General features: G+C 35.3%; 1 protein-coding gene across 1 annotated transcript in view; it reads left to right on the forward strand.

Annotated features, from left to right (window-relative positions):
• The window catches only part of LOC134854773 (uncharacterized), a gene marked incomplete at its 3' end in the record, with an annotated part of 92651 nt that extends 88363 nt beyond the window's left edge, over window positions 1-4288 (forward strand). Inside the window, exon 5 of the mRNA XM_063871130.1 lies at window positions 4134-4288. Coding sequence (XP_063727200.1) covers window positions 4134-4288 — 155 coding nt within the window. The remainder of the gene's footprint in view (window positions 1-4133) is intronic.
• Window positions 4289-21168: the final 16880 nt, after the last annotated feature.

Raw genomic sequence — 21168 nt, forward strand, 5'->3', positions numbered from 1 at the left:
TGATGAAAATAATTGAAAGACAAAGCTATATAAAGACATCGATTTAATCCAAACATGGATTTAAATCAATTTAAAAACTATTTAAATTGATTTTTTGTCTAGGAATATGATCGATTTAAATAGATATAAAAATTGATCCAAATCAACCATAATTCGCGTTTTTTATTCCCCCAAACTTGCGTTTTAATACTATAGTTTTGTTTTCGATCTCAACATATACAACATAAGTTTACAATACTACAGTCAATTTTGATAAATTTTTGATTCTGAAATAGATTCATTCTATATACACACGTTTTCCCTCATCAGTTCACTTGTTTTTTTTTCGCTGAAGCATCATAGAAAGCTGTATTTTGCAGATTTTTTCTGCACAGCAAATGAAATAATGATCTTTGGAGCGCAGTTTTTTTGCATGTCAATCCGATTTTTTAATTTCTTTTCAAATACTTAAAAAATTAGTGTATAATTCTGCCAAAATCGCCTCCGAAAAGTTTCGGTTTTCCTGTCAAAAGTGAATGTTGTGAAGTATATTAGCAGTGACACACTGTAGTTGCTGAGTGAAAAATGACTACTGCGAACAAAGGAGAGCAGACAAGTAGAGCAGACGGTTTTACTTTGTCAGGGTCGCTTTTTGAAAGTTCTATTTTATTTTTTTTGCGAGTTGCCGCTCTCGCGAAGTTTTTCAAGCTTTCTATTTTTGCAATTTTCCCCTTATGAGTTGTCGTGGTACCGGTTTTAAAAGGTTAAATTTCCTAACGAGGGAAGTTTTTGCATTTTACTTCATCCTAATGCCCTTGTAATTCCATTAACAAGTCACAAATGGGCGGAAATTTTTCAGGAAGAGTAATAGACTGACACTTAGTGGCCTAATTATCTTTCTCTTTGTAGGAAGTGTTTTTCAGTATCATTCTTCTACAAGGGCAATTTTTTTTAATAAACAAACCCTAAAAATTGAAAGACTTGACGATCCCTAATATTTTGTCAAAATGTTTGACGGAAAAACAATGATTAGAACTGAATTGAATAATTGCAATTTTTAATATAAAATATGACTGCTCGTATCAGGGCGAAGCCTTGAATGTTCCAAACGCCTTATAAAATCTTTGAAGCAGTGTTCGTTTAAAAATAATTGATGAAATTTTCAAAACAAAAAGATTTGTTTGTTCAAATTTGAGATTTTTTAAAAATCAAACCATATAAGGTACCAATTGATGGATTTTGCTCCTAGTAACATAACAATTATGGCAAATAGCTTGCTTTAACCAATTTGGAACGATCTCTAAAATGGATTAAATCTCCGCTTACGCGTTAATAGAGTTTTGCTGAGGTTTTTCTGTTTTGTTACTGCTTGGTTAATTTTTTTCCGATGCTAATTTTGCATTCTATTGTTTTGGCATGTTTTTTTTCTTCAAAACTATCTTCATTCATTCTGATTGATATGTTTTAAGTATAACTACAAAAACATCAATATTACTCTTTTGCTCAAACTTTTTCGGCTTTCGATTTAGCTCTCGGCTTAGCTTCTAAATTGTGTATACCAGCCTAATTTCAGCACTTGTATGACTTTCGTGGATACTATTTGGGCAGTGCATGTATATTTTCCAAAAAAGTTTGCCGTATTTGGGCAGTGATGGAATATTTTCCAAAAAAAAATGCCGAACTTTTTTAGTTGAACTTCAGCTAATCGGTCTGTCAGCGTATTTACCTAATACTTTGTTCCCTACACTTTTTCTATAGTATTTATGAGATTGTTAAAAATGAAGGCCTCAAATTTAAATTGTAAAAACAATGCTCAAGTTCAACCCATTTTTCAATCGAACTCTTTAAACTTTAAACAACAATTTTCATTTTTTTATTTCTAGTTATTTCTTCTACGCTTACAATTTCTTTGATAGTTTTTGAGTGTCCTTTTTGATAGTTCTTGAGTTTTTTGCTGTTTTGAACCTCTACTTGTTGTATCGTAAGTGGTGCGCAAGTAGTACATTTGGGGAAGAAAAAAATTTTTTTTCCTTCCAACGACTTGGATAGTCGAAACGTTTATATGATGATTCCAAACAATATAAAAAACTGTCTCAAATTTTTTCAACCAGAAGAAACAAAACTGCTCGTATCGGTGAGAAGCTTTGATTCATCGGACTGCTTTTTAGGGTCTATACTGTAATGTTTATTGTAAAAACACAAGAATATTATTTTAGATTGTTTTGAATATCATTCACGATCACGCTATGTAAAGAGTCTTGTATTTTAATAATACAATTAAATGTCGTGTCTCATTGTTCCCACTTTCGATACGAAAGTAACGGAATATTTGTGCTCGGGTGGGTTTTTTTTTTTCTTCAGACAAATTTCGACTTTTCAACTAGCCATTTTTGACAGAATTTTTTTATATCATTCGAAAGGTATTGTTGTCCTGAGCTCCTTAAATTTGAAAAGATACTTTACCTGTGATCGTTTTTCGTAAAGTTATGAGGGTTTAAAGATTGCCATTTTGGCCATTTTGACCAATTTGGGACAATTAACGCGCAATATAATTCGCGCCATTAACGCGTAAGCGAGATTTAATCCGTCTTATAAATTGTTCCAAATTGGTTGAACGAAGCTTATTTGCCATAATTGATTTGTTACAAGGAACAAAATCCATCTTTTTGTACTTTATATGGCGTGTGGGGGATGATTTTTAAAAAAATTTTCAAATTTAAAATAAAAATTTCATTTTATTTTATTTCATTTATTTTTTTATGTATTACTGCTGCTCAATAAACCTTAAAAGGCAGTCGGCACATTCAAGGCTTCGCCCTGATACGAGCAGTCTTGTTTCCATTTAGAACGCATTAATACGCCGCATACTTGTATTCGAAGAACGCAATATATCGCGTGTCAATTATATCAAATTGGCCAAATTAGCGATTTCAAACACCCACAACTATATAATTATTGATCAATGTTTAATTATCTATTTAGATTTGAGCCCAGAGCAACAGTATCTTCCAGATGGTTTCAAAAAGTTTCCGTCAAAAATTCATAGTTTAAAGATCAAAATTTGACTGAATATAGAAAAACCACCCCAATCATTTATATTCTGCTTTTTCTTCGAAAGTTGGAACAATAAAAAGATCAGATGTGATTTTATAATTTGAGCTGAGGACATCAAAAAATCCGCCAAAAATTACAAAATTGGTCAAAAAATGCTAGTTAACATGTCGAGAAAAAACACACCCCGAGCACAAATATTTTCGAAAGTCGGAACAACAAGATTTGAATGCTGCTCAAGTCTGCTATAAAATTAAATCTATAGACAAAAGTTTTCAGTTTGTGATATTATAAAATTTTCAGATTTTTTTGACTAGCTTCTTAAATCTAACATTAAATCACGTCTTTTGAATCTGTAAAATTATCTTCTACCCGACTCCATCGGATAATAAACTCAAGTTGAAAATATAACCCGACACTAAAGTTTTCAGTAAACTCGGACTTTTGTGAGAGGACGGCAATTTTGAACAAAAAAAGTTTTGCCTTATCTAAGATGTAAGTGGCAAAGAAATTAATGTAAAGTGGCAAACTTTTTGCTAGATTCGAATTCTTAAACAAATTAGATTTGTTTACTCGTTCAAAATTGTCATTCCGCAGTGTGATGTTCCCAAAAATACAAATAAAAAAGATTTATTTCGAGAAAATAAATGCCATTTGGATTAATTCAGGATTTTGAGGAGTGGATTAAAGCTCTTTATAGCCTGTTTTAGCGAAAAATAACTAGTCTTTGCAAAACTTTATTCCAATCACTTTCCGTTACCAAGCAAAAACTGCCGAAAATTTCGAGTAAAAACACTAAAATATACGAAGAGAAAATGTGTTTTTTTTGCGATGATAAGTTTGGTGAAAAAAGCTTCTATAGACTCTTAGTGAAAATAGCTTCTAAAATTGCTCCGATAGACGTCTAAAAAACAGCAATTACGTTTTGTCCAGGAAAGTTTTTGTTTTCTAAACCTCTTTTTTTTCCATTAATCTGTCCAAAACTTCAGATGGAAAGGCATTTTTAAGTGGTCGGTCAGTCATCTGCATTTATATTGGTTTTTTGACTTTCGCTGAGATAATGAGCAAGTTTTCGAAGTTTACTTAATTTGCCGTCATTTCAGCCAATCAGCAGGCGCAGATTGAGCTGATGACTAAGGGAAGTGTGCGAACAAGCAACACCACTTCCTCGACAAACAGACCAAATGGGACAGTGCGAGGAGGGGCAGAGGGAGGGACAGGGGGAGGGCGAGGTGGAGGAGGAGGGGGAGGGAGGGTGCAGTTGCGACTGAGTGGCAATTCAGACCACCTGGAGAGGGCTAGGAGGAGGATGGTGTGGATGACTGCCTGCTTCGTCATCACCTACATCTGCTGTTCCACTCCCTACTACCTGTCCATCGCCATTGAGGCATACAGGTTAACTTCCTCTTCATATTTTACATTCTGCGGTAAAGCTCATTTTGAATAGCTCCAAACATACATGTTAAGGTCGCCTTTACAATTGACATTTTGAAATAAACTTGACTTCGAACAGCCGTGATTTCTGCCTACAGGCACAAGTCCGCCTATAGTAGGTGTTCTTCAAGCTGTGGCAGATTCAAAATTCAAAATTTGCCATATTCATTTTTCAAAAAACTCTTCAACTTTGATAAGTGTTTCTAGATTATCTGATTTGATACAACGTTCTGCATGCAGTTTTCCGATATGCCAAACGGTGCACGAGGTTACCACCAGGCCTGGGAGTTTAGATCAGTATTAAAAAAAAACATTTTAGTTAGGTAATTAATTCGTTAAAAGCATCAAATTAGTTGAAGAAAAGTTAACTAAAACTCACGTATTTTTAAAAGTTTGCTGGAGTAACAGCAAAAAAGTCATTTTCAACATATTTTCTGTTAAAAAACATAGCGAGCCTGAGAAAAAAAAACATTTAACGAGAAATTTTTAAACTGCTAGCTTTCAAATATAGAGCATCTAACCAACTCCCCCACCTTATGATCTCAGGCCTTGGTGAAGATGTCAATGTCAGAATTAATGAAAATAAAGAGCATTTCTCTAATTAGTTCATTTCGTCTTTACATTTTCTTTTTCTCAGAAGTATTATTGTTAACTACGAAAAATAGTTACTTAACTAAAATCCGGAGACTGGTTATCACATAAAAAAGCACACAACGGCATAAAACTAGCACAAAGTTTATGAAAGTTGTTTCAGTTATATTTCAAAAAATTTATATTGTAAATTGAAGCTCAAAAAAACATGATGAAATTTTTCACTGAGAGAGACTAAAGTATTAATTCACGTCAGAAATTTAATCGGTGTTTATAGTTGCAACTATAAACACCGATTAAATTTCTGACGTGAATTTCATACCATACAAAAAAAAGAGGAGTCTTGAGCATTTTTGAAAAATTTTATCAAGAGAAATGGAAAAAAAATTAATATTAGTATATCCAGGACTACGTTATACACACAAAAAATTAAATTTTGCATGCAAAATTTTTTTTCAAAAAAATGTTTGTTTGAGTACGAAAATCATTTTGCGGTTGAAAAAAAACAAAAAAAAATTTGGGGGCAATTTCAAAAAAAAAAATTTTGTTGTCGCCATCAAAAAAATGCTAGTCATACAATTTCCATATATGAAAATTGTATGATTAGTATTTTTTGACAAAAAATTTTTCTTTGTTATTTAGTACGATACACCAAAATTTATGCGAAAACAAGAGAAAAGTTCTTCGAAAATTCGATGACACCATTTTAGCAAAATGTATGAAAATTGTATGATTAGTATTTTTTCATAGACTTAGTTTATGGAATTGTATGATTAGCATTTTTGGTCTATGGAGGTCAACCCGGGTGCTATTAGTGAGAAAATTATAGATAAAACCAAGATATAACATTGGGGATGTATATTGAATTCGCTCACTAGTTTCCAAGTTTGATAAGTTTTTGTTGTTTGATAACTGATTAAGTTCTTCTGACTCCGGCATTGTTTTGGTTGAGAGACTATAGTTGGTGAAAAACAAAATTGCACTGGACTTTCCGAAACACCATTTTTTGGTTGAATATACGAGGTATTGTTTCTTGTGTTTTTTGTCTCTGCGCCTTGCAAGTACGTCTTTGCAAATGTCAGTGTCCAATAGAAGCAATATAGACATATGCAATCTGATTTTTCATCCGTCATAAACACTCGATAAAAGAAGACCGATAGAAATTTGGTCGAAAAAATATTGCCTCAAGCTTGCATGGTACGTGGCATTATCCATACTGCTCTTTTCAACAAACACCTTTTCGTGAAGGATAGCTCCGAAATTTGTTTTATCATTACGAGGCCAAACTGTTCGTTCTGTAAATTGTAAGCGGATGCCGCAATAGTCCAAAATCAGAATTGTCGAGGAATCCGCAACTTTGCTACTTTTCTTTGATTTTCTTCACTGGTTTGGATTCCACAAACAAAACCAAAAACACTGTATCGCTCGAAATATCTCCAAAAATAGAAGTATTGCGGAATCAGCAACCGTATTTGCAGAATCCAGAAGAGTTTGTGAACTCCACAAACAAGCAATAAGACCTTTTTATAGTTAAATTGAGCTGTTGCGGATTCCGCAACTGTGACCGGAATCCGCAAAATGTAAGTGGAATCCGGATTTTGTTTGCGGATTCCGCTTACATATATGTTTACGTGATAGCAATTAAAAGTATATCTTTTAATTTCTAGGTGGTAACCAGAAAAATTAATCCCAATTACTACACTAATCAACTACGGTTTGAAATACCGAACGTTTGGTCTGAATTCTTGGCAACCCAACTTCGATCTCAAATCTTGTCAACTTTGATCTCAACTTCGATCTCAATTCACGAGAATTGGAATTATCTAGATCATCTGTATTTGGGATTGATGGAATGCCAAATACTGACCAGTATTTGGGGTTTATGCAATCCCAAAAACTGCCTTAAGTCGGCGACATGCTGTGCGTTGTGTTTCTAAACACTCTCAACCCAATGACTACAAATATTGAACTTCTTCGACGCTATGCTTCCAAAATCAGTATTTGGGATTGACACAATCCCAAATACTGACCTAATTTGGCGATACACTGTGTGTTTTCTTTCCATACACTCTCAACCCAATGACTACAAATATTGATTTAATTCGGCGTTATGCTTCCGAAATCAGTATATGGGATTGACGCAATCCCAAACACTGACCTAAATTGGCGATATGCTGTGTGCTCTATTTCCATACACTTTCAACCCAAATACTCCAAATATTGAATTCATTAAATTTATGTGTTGTGTTTCCAAAAGACTAAAAGGTGACATCCACCGACTTAGTTAACAAATGTTTTGAGGTTTGTTCGTGAATTCCGCTGACAATGGTTAAGCCCTTGCCTTTACGTTCGCATTACCATGGATAAAAATTCCAGCTCTAAATTTTACTTGTTCATACGCAAGTTCACTAATTAACAAAATTCTGAATCCACTTACAGTTTGCAGAATCCGCTTACATTTGCGCTTCCGCTACATTGTTTTTACAAATTCCGCTTACATTTTGTGGAATTCACTTACAATTGCGGAATCCAGAACAGCTAGCTACATTCGCTTGTTGCGGAAGCCACGAAGCAACAAATGTGCCGACAAAACTTACGTTACAGGTATTTGAACTCGGAATCCACGGAAGTTTTTTCCTTTTGACAAGTCTCACAAAAAGCGACAAGGTGTTTCCTTTCAAGCAGTTTCTTTACTGAAAGTTCATCAATCGATAGATTTTAATGCAATTTCTTGATGTCTTCATGGGTGAGCCTTGTAGCATTCGGCTTCGGCTATCAGTTGTGGTCTGAATCTCATTGCTATAAAAACAGCAATACGGTAAATGATGCATTATGATACTGTCAATCTTTCAACTAGCTCCCCGGGCTGAGGTGCTCGACTCATGATTTGACCGAAACGGTCGAACGATGTCCGTTTTCGAATTTTTCAGTCAAACGGTATCCGATTTCAATTTTTTGAATCGAACGATGTCGGTTTTTGACTTTGTTCGACTATACCGGACATTGTTCGACTTTTTTCAATTTTGTTCGATTTTATCGCAAACTTTTCGCTTTTACCGAGAATTAGCTTTGCTCGTGCGGCGTCAAAGATTACTCTTTCAGTTTTTGTGGTAACTAATTTGTTGTTGCGCTAAAAAGGACTATTTCACATTGGGACTATGTGTTGGCCTTCTCGAGGCGGTCCTGTATTTGATCAATAAATATGTTGATCTAGCTAACTGCACATTAAAAATACATATATACTGGATGATTTTGCAATCTGCATATGTATAACGCTTATGCAAGCAAAAAATCCGACAACAATTCCATTACTTAAGCTTTGCGCGACCCATGTTGCGACTTTGCGCGACTCATGTTGCGACTTTGCGCGACCCAAATTAGCTATGTTGCGACTCTGCGCGACCCATGTTGCGACTTTGTGCGACTCATGATTCGACCGTGTGCGATTCATGATTCGACCATGTTCGACTTATGATTCGACCCTGTTCGACTCTCGACCCTGTTAGACTCATGATTCGACCCGGTTCGACCCATGATTTGACCCTGTTTGACTCATGATTCGACCCTGTTCGACCCATGATTCGACCCTGTTCCACTCATGAATTGACACTGTTCTACCCATGATTCGACCCTGTTCGACTCATGATTCGACCCTGTTCGACTCATGTTTCTACCCTGTTCGACCCAAGATTCGACCCTGTTCGACTCTATCGACCCTGTTCGACTCATGATTCGATCGTGTTCTACTCATGATTCGACTATCTTTCGACTGTCTTAATTTGCGACAAAAATCGGACTCCTTTTGACCGTGTTGGTCGAATCATGAGTCGAACACCTCAGCCAGGGTCTTTCCAATGTATTTCAACTTCTGAGCGTTGTCTCTATTCCTTGCTTATTATGCTTTAAGGACGTAAATGCCGGATGAACTTCCAAATATGTCAAAACAAATGTCTGCAAACTTCCTTTTAGGCTTCTTAATTTTGTGTCTCTTGACACTGTAGTTTCATAGATCACCTTCATGTAATTTTTTTCTGTGTTTGTGAGATTTGACTGCAGATTGAAAGTTTCTTTGAGTAATGAATGTTTCAGTCGATTCACCGAAATTGCAACTACTAAAGCATTTTATCTCTGTGTTGAGCTTTTGCGCTCACCTCTTGATAGCTTCGTTTGATTGTAGATCACAGATTATCGTTCATGTGAGAGAAACTCACAAAAAAAGCCTGATCAGAAGCATTGGTGGTCACTCTCATTTTTGGAACGTGCGCATAAGCATTGGCGTGAAAGCTTTTTCATACTTTTTATCATATGGGTGCTGGTTTTTGTGATTTGCTTGATAGACAGATCTGACAAACAAGATAGAATTCGACAGGCACAGTAAAAAGGACAATGGTTCCAGTCTAACATTGACAGAAAAACAACGAAAAAATTTATAAAATTCACAATTTTTTGGCAGAAACTTTTTCATAACATATTGTTTTATAATAAGCCTGCTTGCTGGTTTTGTTTTCTCGAAATTAGAGTAGAACTTAGTAAGTTCAAACCGGTTTTTCTTGACACTTAGACAATTTTTTTTAAAAAAAAACTAATGTCACTCGAATCAGCGCTGAAAAGGTTTTAAAATAATATATCACTCCACCCATAACGATGATAATTTGCGATAAATGTTCGTTAATGAAAAACTAAAAAGCCTGCTTGCTCACCTTATTTGCTCGAAATTAAACCAAAAACCAAAAGTTTCAAACAAATTTTTTTCAATACTGTTAAGATTTTTTCAAAATTTTTAAAGTCGTTCGATTCACGACTGAAAGAGCTTTAATATTATAAATCCCTACACCCATAACCATGATTATTGCCGGTAAAGTCCTTTTCGATGAACAGCGCAATAAGCTTAATAAGCTTGCTTGTCCATCTTATTTGCGCGAAATTAGGCATTAATCAAAAATGTTATTTGAGTTTCTCTCAATGCTGGGAAAAAAGTGTTCACGAATTTTTAATGGCGTTAGAAATACGATTGAAAGAGTTTCATTGTCATACATCATTCGAACTATTTCGGTGATTATTTGTTATTCCTGATTTTGCGTGAAAAACAAAAAAGGAAAAAAAATAAAACAGCCAAATACTAAATCTTCTCCCTATTTCAATGATCGGAACAACGGTTAAAACTCCTTGTTCTCCTTTGTGCTCCCAAACTATCCGATTATCAAGTTTTATCCAAAAAAGTTGACCATAGTTAAGCTTGAGCCAAAACTAACGGAAGTGGTGTGGAATTATCGGTAGTTTCGTTGCTGGTGGAGTTTTGTCTCGGAGTTGACCTTTTACAGCCATCCATCACACACCTTTTGAAATACTTTCATGTTGTTTTGGAGACAAGTAAGTTGTCCTGTGGGATCATCCTTTTTTAAAATTTCTTTCAAAGTCTTCTGGCAGCTTACTAGTTACGGAAATTTCTAGTCGGGGTAAGGGTAGTCTTTATTCAAACCCGGTTATTGAGAATAATTTTGGAATTAACACAAAATCTCGAGTCATGGTTTTTCGATGTGCCATCGAATTGTATTTCTTTTTTATACTACTCTGCTACGCAGAAAACAGATTCAGCCGCGCTACTTTTTTCCCTGGACTTTGTAACGGAAGTCAAAAAAACTTCAGTAGTCTAAGTATTTTATAATAGACTAGCAAAAAAATCATCTTCCAGGGGTCCAAATTTTGCTCTGTTGGACTGCGCGCCTCTGCAAAGGATATTTTACATAGATTTAGAATTTTGTGTCAAATAGAAAAATCGCTGTTTCCTCGAAGTATAGTTTGTGCTCATCGTATCTGTTAGTGCTTGACCACTTACTTTTATAGTGGGTTTTCTAAACCTGTCTCTAATGGCATTTTTGCTTGCTAATCAACAAAATTGGCATTTTCGCAAGCGGCAGCCATATTGATGAAATTTGAAGCAAAAAACATGCCTACTTTAAGACAATTTGCAGACTTCTTTCTCTTCATCACTGAGAACTGATCTGCATCCGTTTTTTGATAAATCTCTCAGTCACTCTTCTGTTACCAATACTGTTGGTGGCTAAATAATGCCTGACTTTTTTCCAGTGGGTTCTTTTCTCCAACATGCCTGTGTTAGTTCTTTTCTCCAACAGTAACTAAAGCGAAAAGTCTCTTGATCTTAGAACTAAAGATAACTTATTTCATAAGATCCCGTTCTTCGAAATTGGAGATTTCTTGTAAAGTTTGACAATTTACACCATCCAGCTGCTTCACGAAGTATCTCAAACCAGCAGGGGTTGTCAAACTTTTCTTTATTTTGCATTGTCGATAGGTTTTTCACATCTTTGTTCTCTCGATTAAGCTTCCCGGGTTGACCAAAACTTCTTATCATACAATTTCGATACATGAGAAACATCTTGTCATACAATTCCATACAATTCCATATGTGAAAAGGGTATGATAGGTGTCTTTCCATAAACCAAAAAATTGATTTTTTTTTCGAATTTTAGTATCTGAAAAATTTTCGGTTGTGTTTGTAACCGAACGCAAGTGACAAAGACCAAAGCACCAACGGTATTTACATTGCATAGAAACCGGCCTGAATGGTCTTAGAGCTGCATTTCACAAATTTTGAATTTTGAATTTATCAGATATTGATCAAGGCATAAACAAACACACCATACAAAAGAAATAGAAGTTTTCGGCGTTTCTGAAAAAAAATTATTAAGCGAAAAGGAAAAAAAATTAACATTAGTGTATCCAGGACTACGTTATGCACACAAAAAATTAAATTTTGCATGCAATTTTTATTTTTGGAAAATGTTTGTTTGCGTAAAAAATTCAACTTGCTGTTAAAAAAAGAGTTAAATTTTTGGGGCAATTTCAAAATTACCTGGAAAAATTTTTGTGTCACCATCAAAAAAAAATGCTAGTCACACAGTTTCCATATATGGGAATTGTATGATAAGCATTTTTTTCAAAAAACAAAAACCTCGGTTTTTTATCACCAGACTGCTTTATTAGAATGAAACTGCCGCAGAAATTACTTTAAATCTTTTTTAACCATTTTTCAAATTTGTATGAAAATTATATGACAAGCTTTTATCCACACATTTCACATTTCATGCATGGAATTGTATGACAAGCATTTTTGGTGTATGGAGGTCAACCCGGGTTAGTTCACTCTAGCAGAAGCTTAGTACACATTTGCTGAATGCCTTGATTATAATCTCACTGAAGTTGTTTGGCAAAATAAAACTTCTCTACTCAATGACTGCTTGCAAACAAAGAGTTTTTAGCAGAAGATAGTCTTTTGAAGGTTTAAATTTTCGCTTTGTCTGCCTCGTTTCTATTCATAAAGTTCTTTTCCTTTATTTGATTTGGTCTGGAGACCACTTTGTGTATAAATGCAAAACAACTATGTTTAGATAATTTTTTGTGGAGACCGATGGAATTGGTATTTTGCCTTAGAGTTAGTCAAGTTAATTAGTTATGATTGGGAAAAAGCATACATAAAACTAGAATGCTTTGCTCCATTAAGGATATATCGAATTCTTTCACAGTTTCTTAATTTAAATAGTTTTTTTCTTAAAAAAACTTTCGACATATTAAGCATCAGTGTTATGATAAGGATTAATAAAAACCTGAGATGCCATTCAAAGGTTGCTCAAACGTAAACTGTTAATAGAGATGGACAGCCAAAAAATCTAGAGTCAGGTCACAGCTTCAACAGAGCATGTATTTATGTTTAGTTTTCCTCGCTAAGTTTCAATTAAGAGTTTCGATTTTTCTTGTCATCGCACTACTAACAACTTTAGCGTTCAGCTGACCAAAAAATCTATTTATGATGAAACAAAACAGAAAAAAAATATATTATATTTTTTGTTTTCATTTAATTAGCTCAAGGCTGTCATTTTTATAATATTGTCGCCGTTGGTCCCCGATTGATAAAACTGTAGACGCTTTTAGGTCAAATTTTGCTCTGCTTATTAATTTTTTCAACCAATTATTTGATGATGCAGTCACGTCCAAGTGCTCAAATAGATAGCTTATCAAAAAATACAGTCTCAAGTTTGATTAGATTTCAAGTATACGATTGGCAATCACGAGGAAGGCATCACAAAACAACGATTGAAACTTGATGCGGGAAGGCACTTGTTATCGGAAAAAATTATCAGTAAAATTTTTTTTAAATTTTTGTTCTGAAAATACGACGTCTCGAATCAACTGTTGGCCCGTTTCAACGCAAACATTTTATTGTACTTTTTTCAAAATTTAAACCCTTTTTTTGGTGAAAAATTTTCAAAAAAAGCCCAAAAGCGCTTTTTTGGCATGTTGTTTTTTCAACATTTCATCTGCCCCACAGAACGTTTGGCCAAAATATGGTCTTGATATTGAGTTGCGAGAGCCCAGAAGTTTATTTGAAAATTTGAGAATAAAAAGTCAACATAACTAACCGTCAATTTTTTTAAACAAAAGCCCTAAAAAACCTGCAGGCTAAATGGCAAAAATATATCCGATACACTGTTTTTTCGAGTTCCAATATATCAGCTAAATAGTTCCAATAAATCAGCTGAATTCTCTAAGTTCCCTGCTGATAACTGACCCTATCAATTTGATCAAGCGTTTGCATTTGAAAAATTGACATAAACCAAAGAGGTCCCAGCAAATTGCTGTGCGCCATCAATAAAGTGTAGGACAGATTGCATATCAATTAGAGCTACGCATGTTTTAGTTCTACTCGCCACCAGTAATTCAAACAAAGAGTTCCCGGAACTTAATCACATGATAAATTGCTTTCGTACGGTCCCATTTTCTGCATTGGCATTGTTTACACTTTGAAAACTCACACTATCTAGCACCTTCACGAAGTATCTGATGCGAGTCGTTCTTAATCTTTCCTCGTTTCTAAATAACCGAAAAGGGTTTTGCTTTTTCAGCAACTATCATTTCTTCTCTCGTTCTGCAGAGCCGTATCTTCGAACCACATTGCAATGATAATGATGAGTCTCGGAAGTTGCCTTCCCGGATTGACCAAAACTTCTTATCACACAATTTCCATATATGAAAAACTTCTTACTATACAATTATATACAATGCCTTACGTACAGAAAATTGTATGAAATCTCTATGATAAACATTTTTCCTATGAAATTTGTATGACAAGTGTTTTTCCATGAACCAAAAATTTGATTTTTTTTCCATTTAAATTTAAGAAAGTTTTGGGTTGTGTTTGTGAACGAACGCAAGTGACAAAGACCTTGGTTTACTCAAAACACCAAAGGCTGGACGTTTTTGCACTTACAATGCATGCAAACCGACCTGAATTGTCTTAAAGCTATCTTTCACAAAAGATATAAGGAAGGTAACAAAATTTTAAATTTTGGCAAAATTTTTCAAAGATGATAATTTTCAAAGTTTGAGTTTTTAATAGTTCATGGATTGATATAGGCAAACATAAACATGCCATACAAAATAAGGAGGCGTTTTGAGATTTTTTCAAAAAAGTATCCAGAGAAACTGAAAAAAAAAACAACTTTTGTGTATCCAGAAAATTAAATTTTGCATGCAAAAAAAATTTGGAAAAAATTTGTGTGTGTAAAAACTCGTTTTACGGTTGAAAAAAAAATAAAAAACTTTTTTTGGAGCAAAACTTTGTTTCGCCATCAAAAACAATCTATTCATACAACTTCCATATATGGTAATTGTATGATAACAATCTTTTTTCAAAAAACAAACTGTTCGGTTTCTTCCTCACCAGACTGTTTCGTTCGAATCAAAAACCGCAGAAACTAGGTAATATTTTTTTCAACCTTTTTATGAAAATATATTAAAATTGTATGATAAACAGTTTTCCATACACTTGATGTATGGAATTGTATGATAACCATTTTTGGTGTATGGAGGTCAACCCAGGTTAACAATAGCGTAAAAGCTGATTGAAAAGCGATAACTGATTATATCTTCTAAGCTTGAAATTGACCTTTACACAGAGATATATCAACAACGACGTAGTTTTTGTATATGGCTAGAAGCTTATAGCTTAAAAAATCAAAATAAACTCTGGCCTGCTTTTGACAAATTCCAGTTTATCTTACCCTGCAAAAAAAACCATAACTATATCTGTACTCAACAAAACGCTAATTATAGAAAACGAACAAGTTGATTTGATTATAAATTAGTTGGTTGCACTTTTTTGTAATTCAGTTTTGCATTTTTTCCCAGTTTTGCAGTTTTGTATTTGCCTTGTTTTGGTTTTCAATTTTTTTGCCGGAGTTTTCCTGATTGAATATGAAAATTTGAAGTCATCTAAGATGGTTGTCAGTTATCAAATTGGCATATAACACTCGACCTCATTTTGCAGTTGCAAACGAAATTAGGGTGGTTTCTATTTATAAATCTTAAAACGCTGGCTTAACGGTCATGTAAATGTCAGTTGAAGTTATCGGCTATGGCTGTCGGCGGCAAGGCTGGTTTAGGATGAGGCTCTCCTTGTCGTGAATTTTCGTTTGCTGGTTCATTGCAAGAGTCAAGACTAACAGGCGCTAGTCTAGTGGCTGGTTTTGACACAGGTTTGTCTCTTGTTTTGAGGGTGTAAACGCCATCTGGTCACCATCGGTTGATTTCTCTCCTGTAATCCGTCCAATTGGCCAGAGTCCTCGTGGCATTATATTCTGAAAAATCCAAACAATTTTTCATATTTTGAAAGGCGGCGTCTTCTTTGTCCATCGGTGTCGTGGCAGTAGTGTTGATATAAACTCCTTTATCAGGCTTTTCCAAATATGAGTTGCGAGTTGTTGGGCCAATTTCCATTGTCGACTCGGGTTAACAATGGTCAATTCGGGTTAACAATAGCGTAAAAGCTGATTGAAAAGCGATATCTGATTAGTTAAAACTGAAAACTATTATCTTCTAAGCTTGAATTTGACCTTTACAAAGAGATATATCAAACAACGACGTAGTTTTTGTATATGGCTAGAAGCTTTTAGCTTAAAAAATCAAAATAAACTCTGGCCTGGTTTTGACAAATTCTGGTTTATCTTACCCTGCAAAAAATAACCATAACTATATCCGTACACAGCAAAACGCTAATTGTAGAAAACGCACACGTTGATTTGATTATAAATTAGTTGATTGCACTTTTTTGTAATTCAATTTTGCATTTTTTTTCCACTGTGTATTTGCCCTGTTTTGGTTTTCAATTTTTTTTGCCGGAGTTTTCCTGATTGAATATGAAAACTTGAAATCATCTAAGATGGTTGTCAATTATCAAATTGGCATATAACACTCGACCTCATTTTGCAGTTGCAAAAGAAATTAGGATGGTTCCTATTTATAAAACTTAAAACGCTGGCTTAACGGTCATGTAAATGTCAGTTGAAGTTATCGGCTATGGCTGTCGGCGGCAAGGCTGGTTTAGGATGAGGCTCTCCTTATCGTGAAATTTCGTTTGCTGGTTCATTGCAAAAGTCAAGACTAACAGGCGCTAGTCTAATGGCTGGTTCTAACACAGGTTTGTCTCTTGTTTTGACGGTGTAAACGCGGGTCTGGTCACCATCGGTTGATTTGTCTCCTGTAATCCGTCCAATTGGCCAGCGTCCTCGTGGCATTGTATCCTGAAAAATCCAAACAATTTTTCCTATATTTTGAAAGGCGGCGTCTTCTTTGTCCATCGGTGTCGTGGCAGTAGTGTTGGTATAAACTCCTTTATCAGGCGTTTCCAAATATGGGTTGCGAGTTGTTGGGCCAATTTCCATTGTCGACTCGGGTTAACAATGGTCAATTCGGGATAACAATAGCGTAAAAGCGATAACAGATTACATCTTGTAAGCTTGAACTTGACCTTTACACAGAGATATATCAACAACGACGTAGTTTTTGTATATGGCTAGAAGCTTATAGCTTAAAAAATTAAAATAAACTCTGGCCTGGTTTTGACAAATTCCAGTTTATCTTACCCTGCAAAAAAAACCATAACTATATCTGTACTCAGCAAAACGCTGAGTACAGATATAGTTATCAGTTACAATCAGGAGTTTTCCTGATTGAATATGAAAATTTGAAGTCATCTAAGATGGTTGTCAGTTATCAAATTGGCATATAACACTCGACCTCATTTTGCAGTTGCAAACGAAATTAGGGTGGTTCCTATTTATAAATCTTAAAACGCTGGCTTAACGGTCATGTAAATGTCAGTTGAAGTTATCGGCTATGGCTGTCGGCGGCAAGGCTGGTTTAGGATGAGGCTCTCCTTGTCGTGAATTTTCGTTTGCTGGTTCATTGCAAAAGTCAAGACTAACAGGCGCTAGTCTAATGGCTGGTTTTGACACAGGTTTGTTTCTTGTTTTGACGGTGTAAACGCGGGTCTGGTCACCATCGGTTGATTTGTCTCCTGTAATCCGTCCAATTGGCCAGAGTCCTCGTGGCATTGTATCCTGAAAAATCCAAACAATTTTTCCTATATTTTGAAAGGCGGCGTCTTCTTTGTCCATCGGTGTCGTGGCAGTAGTGTTGGTATAAACTTCTTTATCAGGCGTTGCGAGTTGTTGGGCCAATTTCCATTGTCGACTCGGGTTCACAATGGTCAAATCGGGTCAACAATAGCGTAAAAGCTGATTGAAAAGCGATAACTGATTATATCTTCTAAGCTTGAACTTGACCTTTACACAGAGATATATCAACAACGACGTAGTTTTTGTATATGGCTAGAAGCTTATAGCTTAAAAAATCAAAATAAACTCTGGCCTGGTTTTGACAAATTCCAGTTTATCTTACCCTGTAAAAAAACCAAAACTATATCTGTACTCAGCAAAACGCTAGTTATAGAAAACGAACAAGTTGATTTGATTATAAATTAGTTGGTTGCACTTTTTTGTAATTCAATTTTGCATTTTTTCCCACTGTGTATTTGCCTTGTTTTGGTTTTCAATTTTTTTGCCGGAGTTTTCCTGATTGAATATGAAAATCTGAAGTCATCTAAGATGGTTGTCAGTTATCAAATTGGCATATAACACTCGACCTCATTTTGCAGTTGCAAACGAAATTAGGGTGGTTCCTATTTATAAATCTTAAAACGCTGGCTTAACGGTCATGTAAATGTCAGTTGAAGTTATCGGCTATGGCTGTCGGCGGCAAGGCTGGTTTAGGATGAGGCTCTCCTTGTCGTGAATTTTCGTTTGCTGGTTCCTTGCAAAAGTCAAGACTAACAGGCGCTAGTCTAATGGCTGGTTTTGACACAGGTTTGTCTCTTGTTTTGACGGTGTAAACGCCATCTGGTCACCATCGGTTGATTTGTTTCCTGTTATCCGTCCAATTGGCCAGAGTCCTCGTGGCATTATATCCTGAAATGTCCAAACAATTTTTCCTATTTTGAAAGGCGGCGTCTTCTTTGTCCATCGGTGTCGTGGCAGTAGTGTTGGTATAAACTTCTTTATCAGGCGTTGCGAGTTGTTGGGCCAATTTCCATTGTCGACTCGGGTTCACAATGGTCAATTCGGGTCAACAATAGCGTAAAAGCTGATTGAAAAGCGATAACTGATTATATCTTCTAAGCTTGAACTTGACCTTTACACAGAGATATATCAACAACGACGTAGTTTTTGTATATGGCTAGAAGCTTATAGCTTAAAAAATCAAAATAAACTCTGGCCTGGTTTTGACAAATTCCAGTTTATCTTACCCTGTAAAAAACCAAAACTATATCTGTACTCAGCAAAACGCTAGTTATAGAAAACGAACAAGTTGATTTGATTATAAATTAGTTGGTTGCACTTTTTTGTAATTCAATTTTGCACTTTTTCCCACTGTGTATTTGCCTTGTTTTGGTTTTCAATTTTTTTGCCGGAGTTTTCCTGATTGAATATGAAAATTTGAAGTCATCTAAGATGGTTGTCAGTTATCAAATTGGCATATAACACTCGACCTCATTTTGCAGTTGCAAACGAAATTAGGGTGATTCCTATTTATAAATCTTAAAAAGCTGGCTTAACGATCATGTAAATTTCAGTTGAAGTTATCGGCTATGGCTGTCGGCGGCAAGGCTGGTTTAGGATGAGGCTCTCCTTGTCGTGAATTTTTGTTTGCTGGTTCCTTGCAAAAGTCAAGACTAACAGGCGCTAGTCTAATGGCTGGTTTTGACACAGGTTTGTCTCTTGTTTTGACGGTGTAAACGCCATCTGGTCACCATCGGTTGATTTGTTTCCTGTTATCCGTCCAATTGGCCAGAGTCCTCGTGGCATTATATCCTGAAAACTCCAAACAATTTTTCCTATTTTGAAAGGCGGCGTCTTCTTTGTCCATCGGTGTCGTGGCAGTAGTGTTGGTATAAACTCCTTTATCAGGCGTTTCCAAATAGGGGTTGCGAGTTGTTGGGCCAATTTCCATTGTCGACTCGGGTTAACAATGGTCAATTCGGGTTAACAATAGCGTAAAAGCTGATTGAAAAGCGATATCTGATTAGTTAAAACTGAAAACTATTATCTTCTAAGCTTGAATTTGACCTTTACACAGAGATATATCAAACAACGACGTAGTTTTTGTATATGGCTAGAAGCTTTAGCTTAAAAAATCAAAATAAACTCTGGCCTGGTTTTGGTTTTGAAAAATTCTGGTTTATCTTACCCTGCAAAAAAATAACCATAACTATATCCGTACACAGCAAAACGCTAATTGTAAAAAACGAACACATTGATTTGATTATAAATTAGTTGGTTGCACTTTTTTGTAATTCAATTTTGCATTTTTTTCCCACCGTGTATTTGCCCTGTTTTGGCTTTCAATTTTTTTTGCCGGAGTTTTCCTGATTGAATATGAAAACTTGAAATCATCTAAGATGGTTGTCAATTATCAAATTGGCATATAACACTCGACCTCATTTTGCAGTCGCAAAAGAAATTAGGATGGTTCCTATTTATAAAACTTAAAACGCTGGCTTAACGGTCATGTAAATGTCAGTTGAAGTTATCGGCTATGGCTGTCGGCGGCAAGGCTGGTTTAGGATGAGGCTCTCCTTATCGTGAAATTTCGTTTGCTGGTTCATTGCAAAAGTCAAGTCTAACAGGCGCTAGTCTAATGGCTGGTTCTGACCTAGGTGTGTCTCTTGTTTTGACGGTGTAAACGCGGGTCTGGTCACCATCGTGATGATTTGTCTCCTGTAATCCGTCCAATTGGCCAGCGTCCTCGTGGCATTGTATCCTGAAAAATCCAAACAATTTTTCCTATTTTGAAAGGCGGCGTCTTCTTTGTCCATCGGTCTCGTAGCAGTAGTGTTGGGATAAACTCCTTTATCAGGCGTTTCCAAATATGTGTTGCGAGTTGTTGGGCCAATTTACATTGTCGACTCAGAGTTGAGGGCTCTTGAATTTGTAGAGTCAGCATGCTGGCGTACGCTCTCCCGAGAGGAAAACGCCTTCTCAGATAGAAAACAAACATGTAACCGTTTCTTTTTTACACGGTGTATTTGATCTTTTTCTTTCTTTTAACGTTGATTTGACTTTAAATTAGTTGGTTGCTCGTGTTTGTTAATTCAGTTTTGTATTTTTCGCGACTTTTTACTTCCTGTGTTTTGCTTTTCAATTTCTTCCGGAGTTTTCTTGATTGCATATGAAAAGTTGAAGTCATCTAAGATGGTTGCGAATTTCTGTGTAAAGATTTGCGTCAGGACCACTTCATGAAAAAATCTTGTTTCAGTTTTGTTTCGTAAATCGTTCAGTTTAGCAGCTAAGGAATAAAGTTGGTGTTTTGTTTCCCTTTATTAGTATTTTGGAATATACGTATTAGTCCTTTTTTGGTCGACTTAAGAACACACGTTGCTTTTATTTACTTTGAGATTGTGGCATTTACAAACTATGGCATCAAAACTTTTAACAATTGAACATTTTTAAGATCTCTTTAAAGGTCTTTTCACAACATCAATTATCCATCTTTAGACCTGAATAGTTTTTTATAGCAAAGAAATAGTTTGCAATTGAAATAAAAAAGTAATGGAACCTCGCTATTTAAAGAATTAGAAGGAGTGGAGACTGTTTTGTAAATCAGAATTGTTGATTGGATTTTCATGTCATCTGAAAATAGGTTTATTAAACATTTTACCTATTTTATTTGACTTTTTCTTTAGTCTTCGTCCATGGAATT

Source organism: Symsagittifera roscoffensis, chromosome 9, assembly GCF_963678635.1.
Source record: "Symsagittifera roscoffensis chromosome 9, txSymRosc1.1, whole genome shotgun sequence".
NCBI lineage: Eukaryota > Metazoa > Xenacoelomorpha > Acoela > Convolutidae > Symsagittifera > Symsagittifera roscoffensis.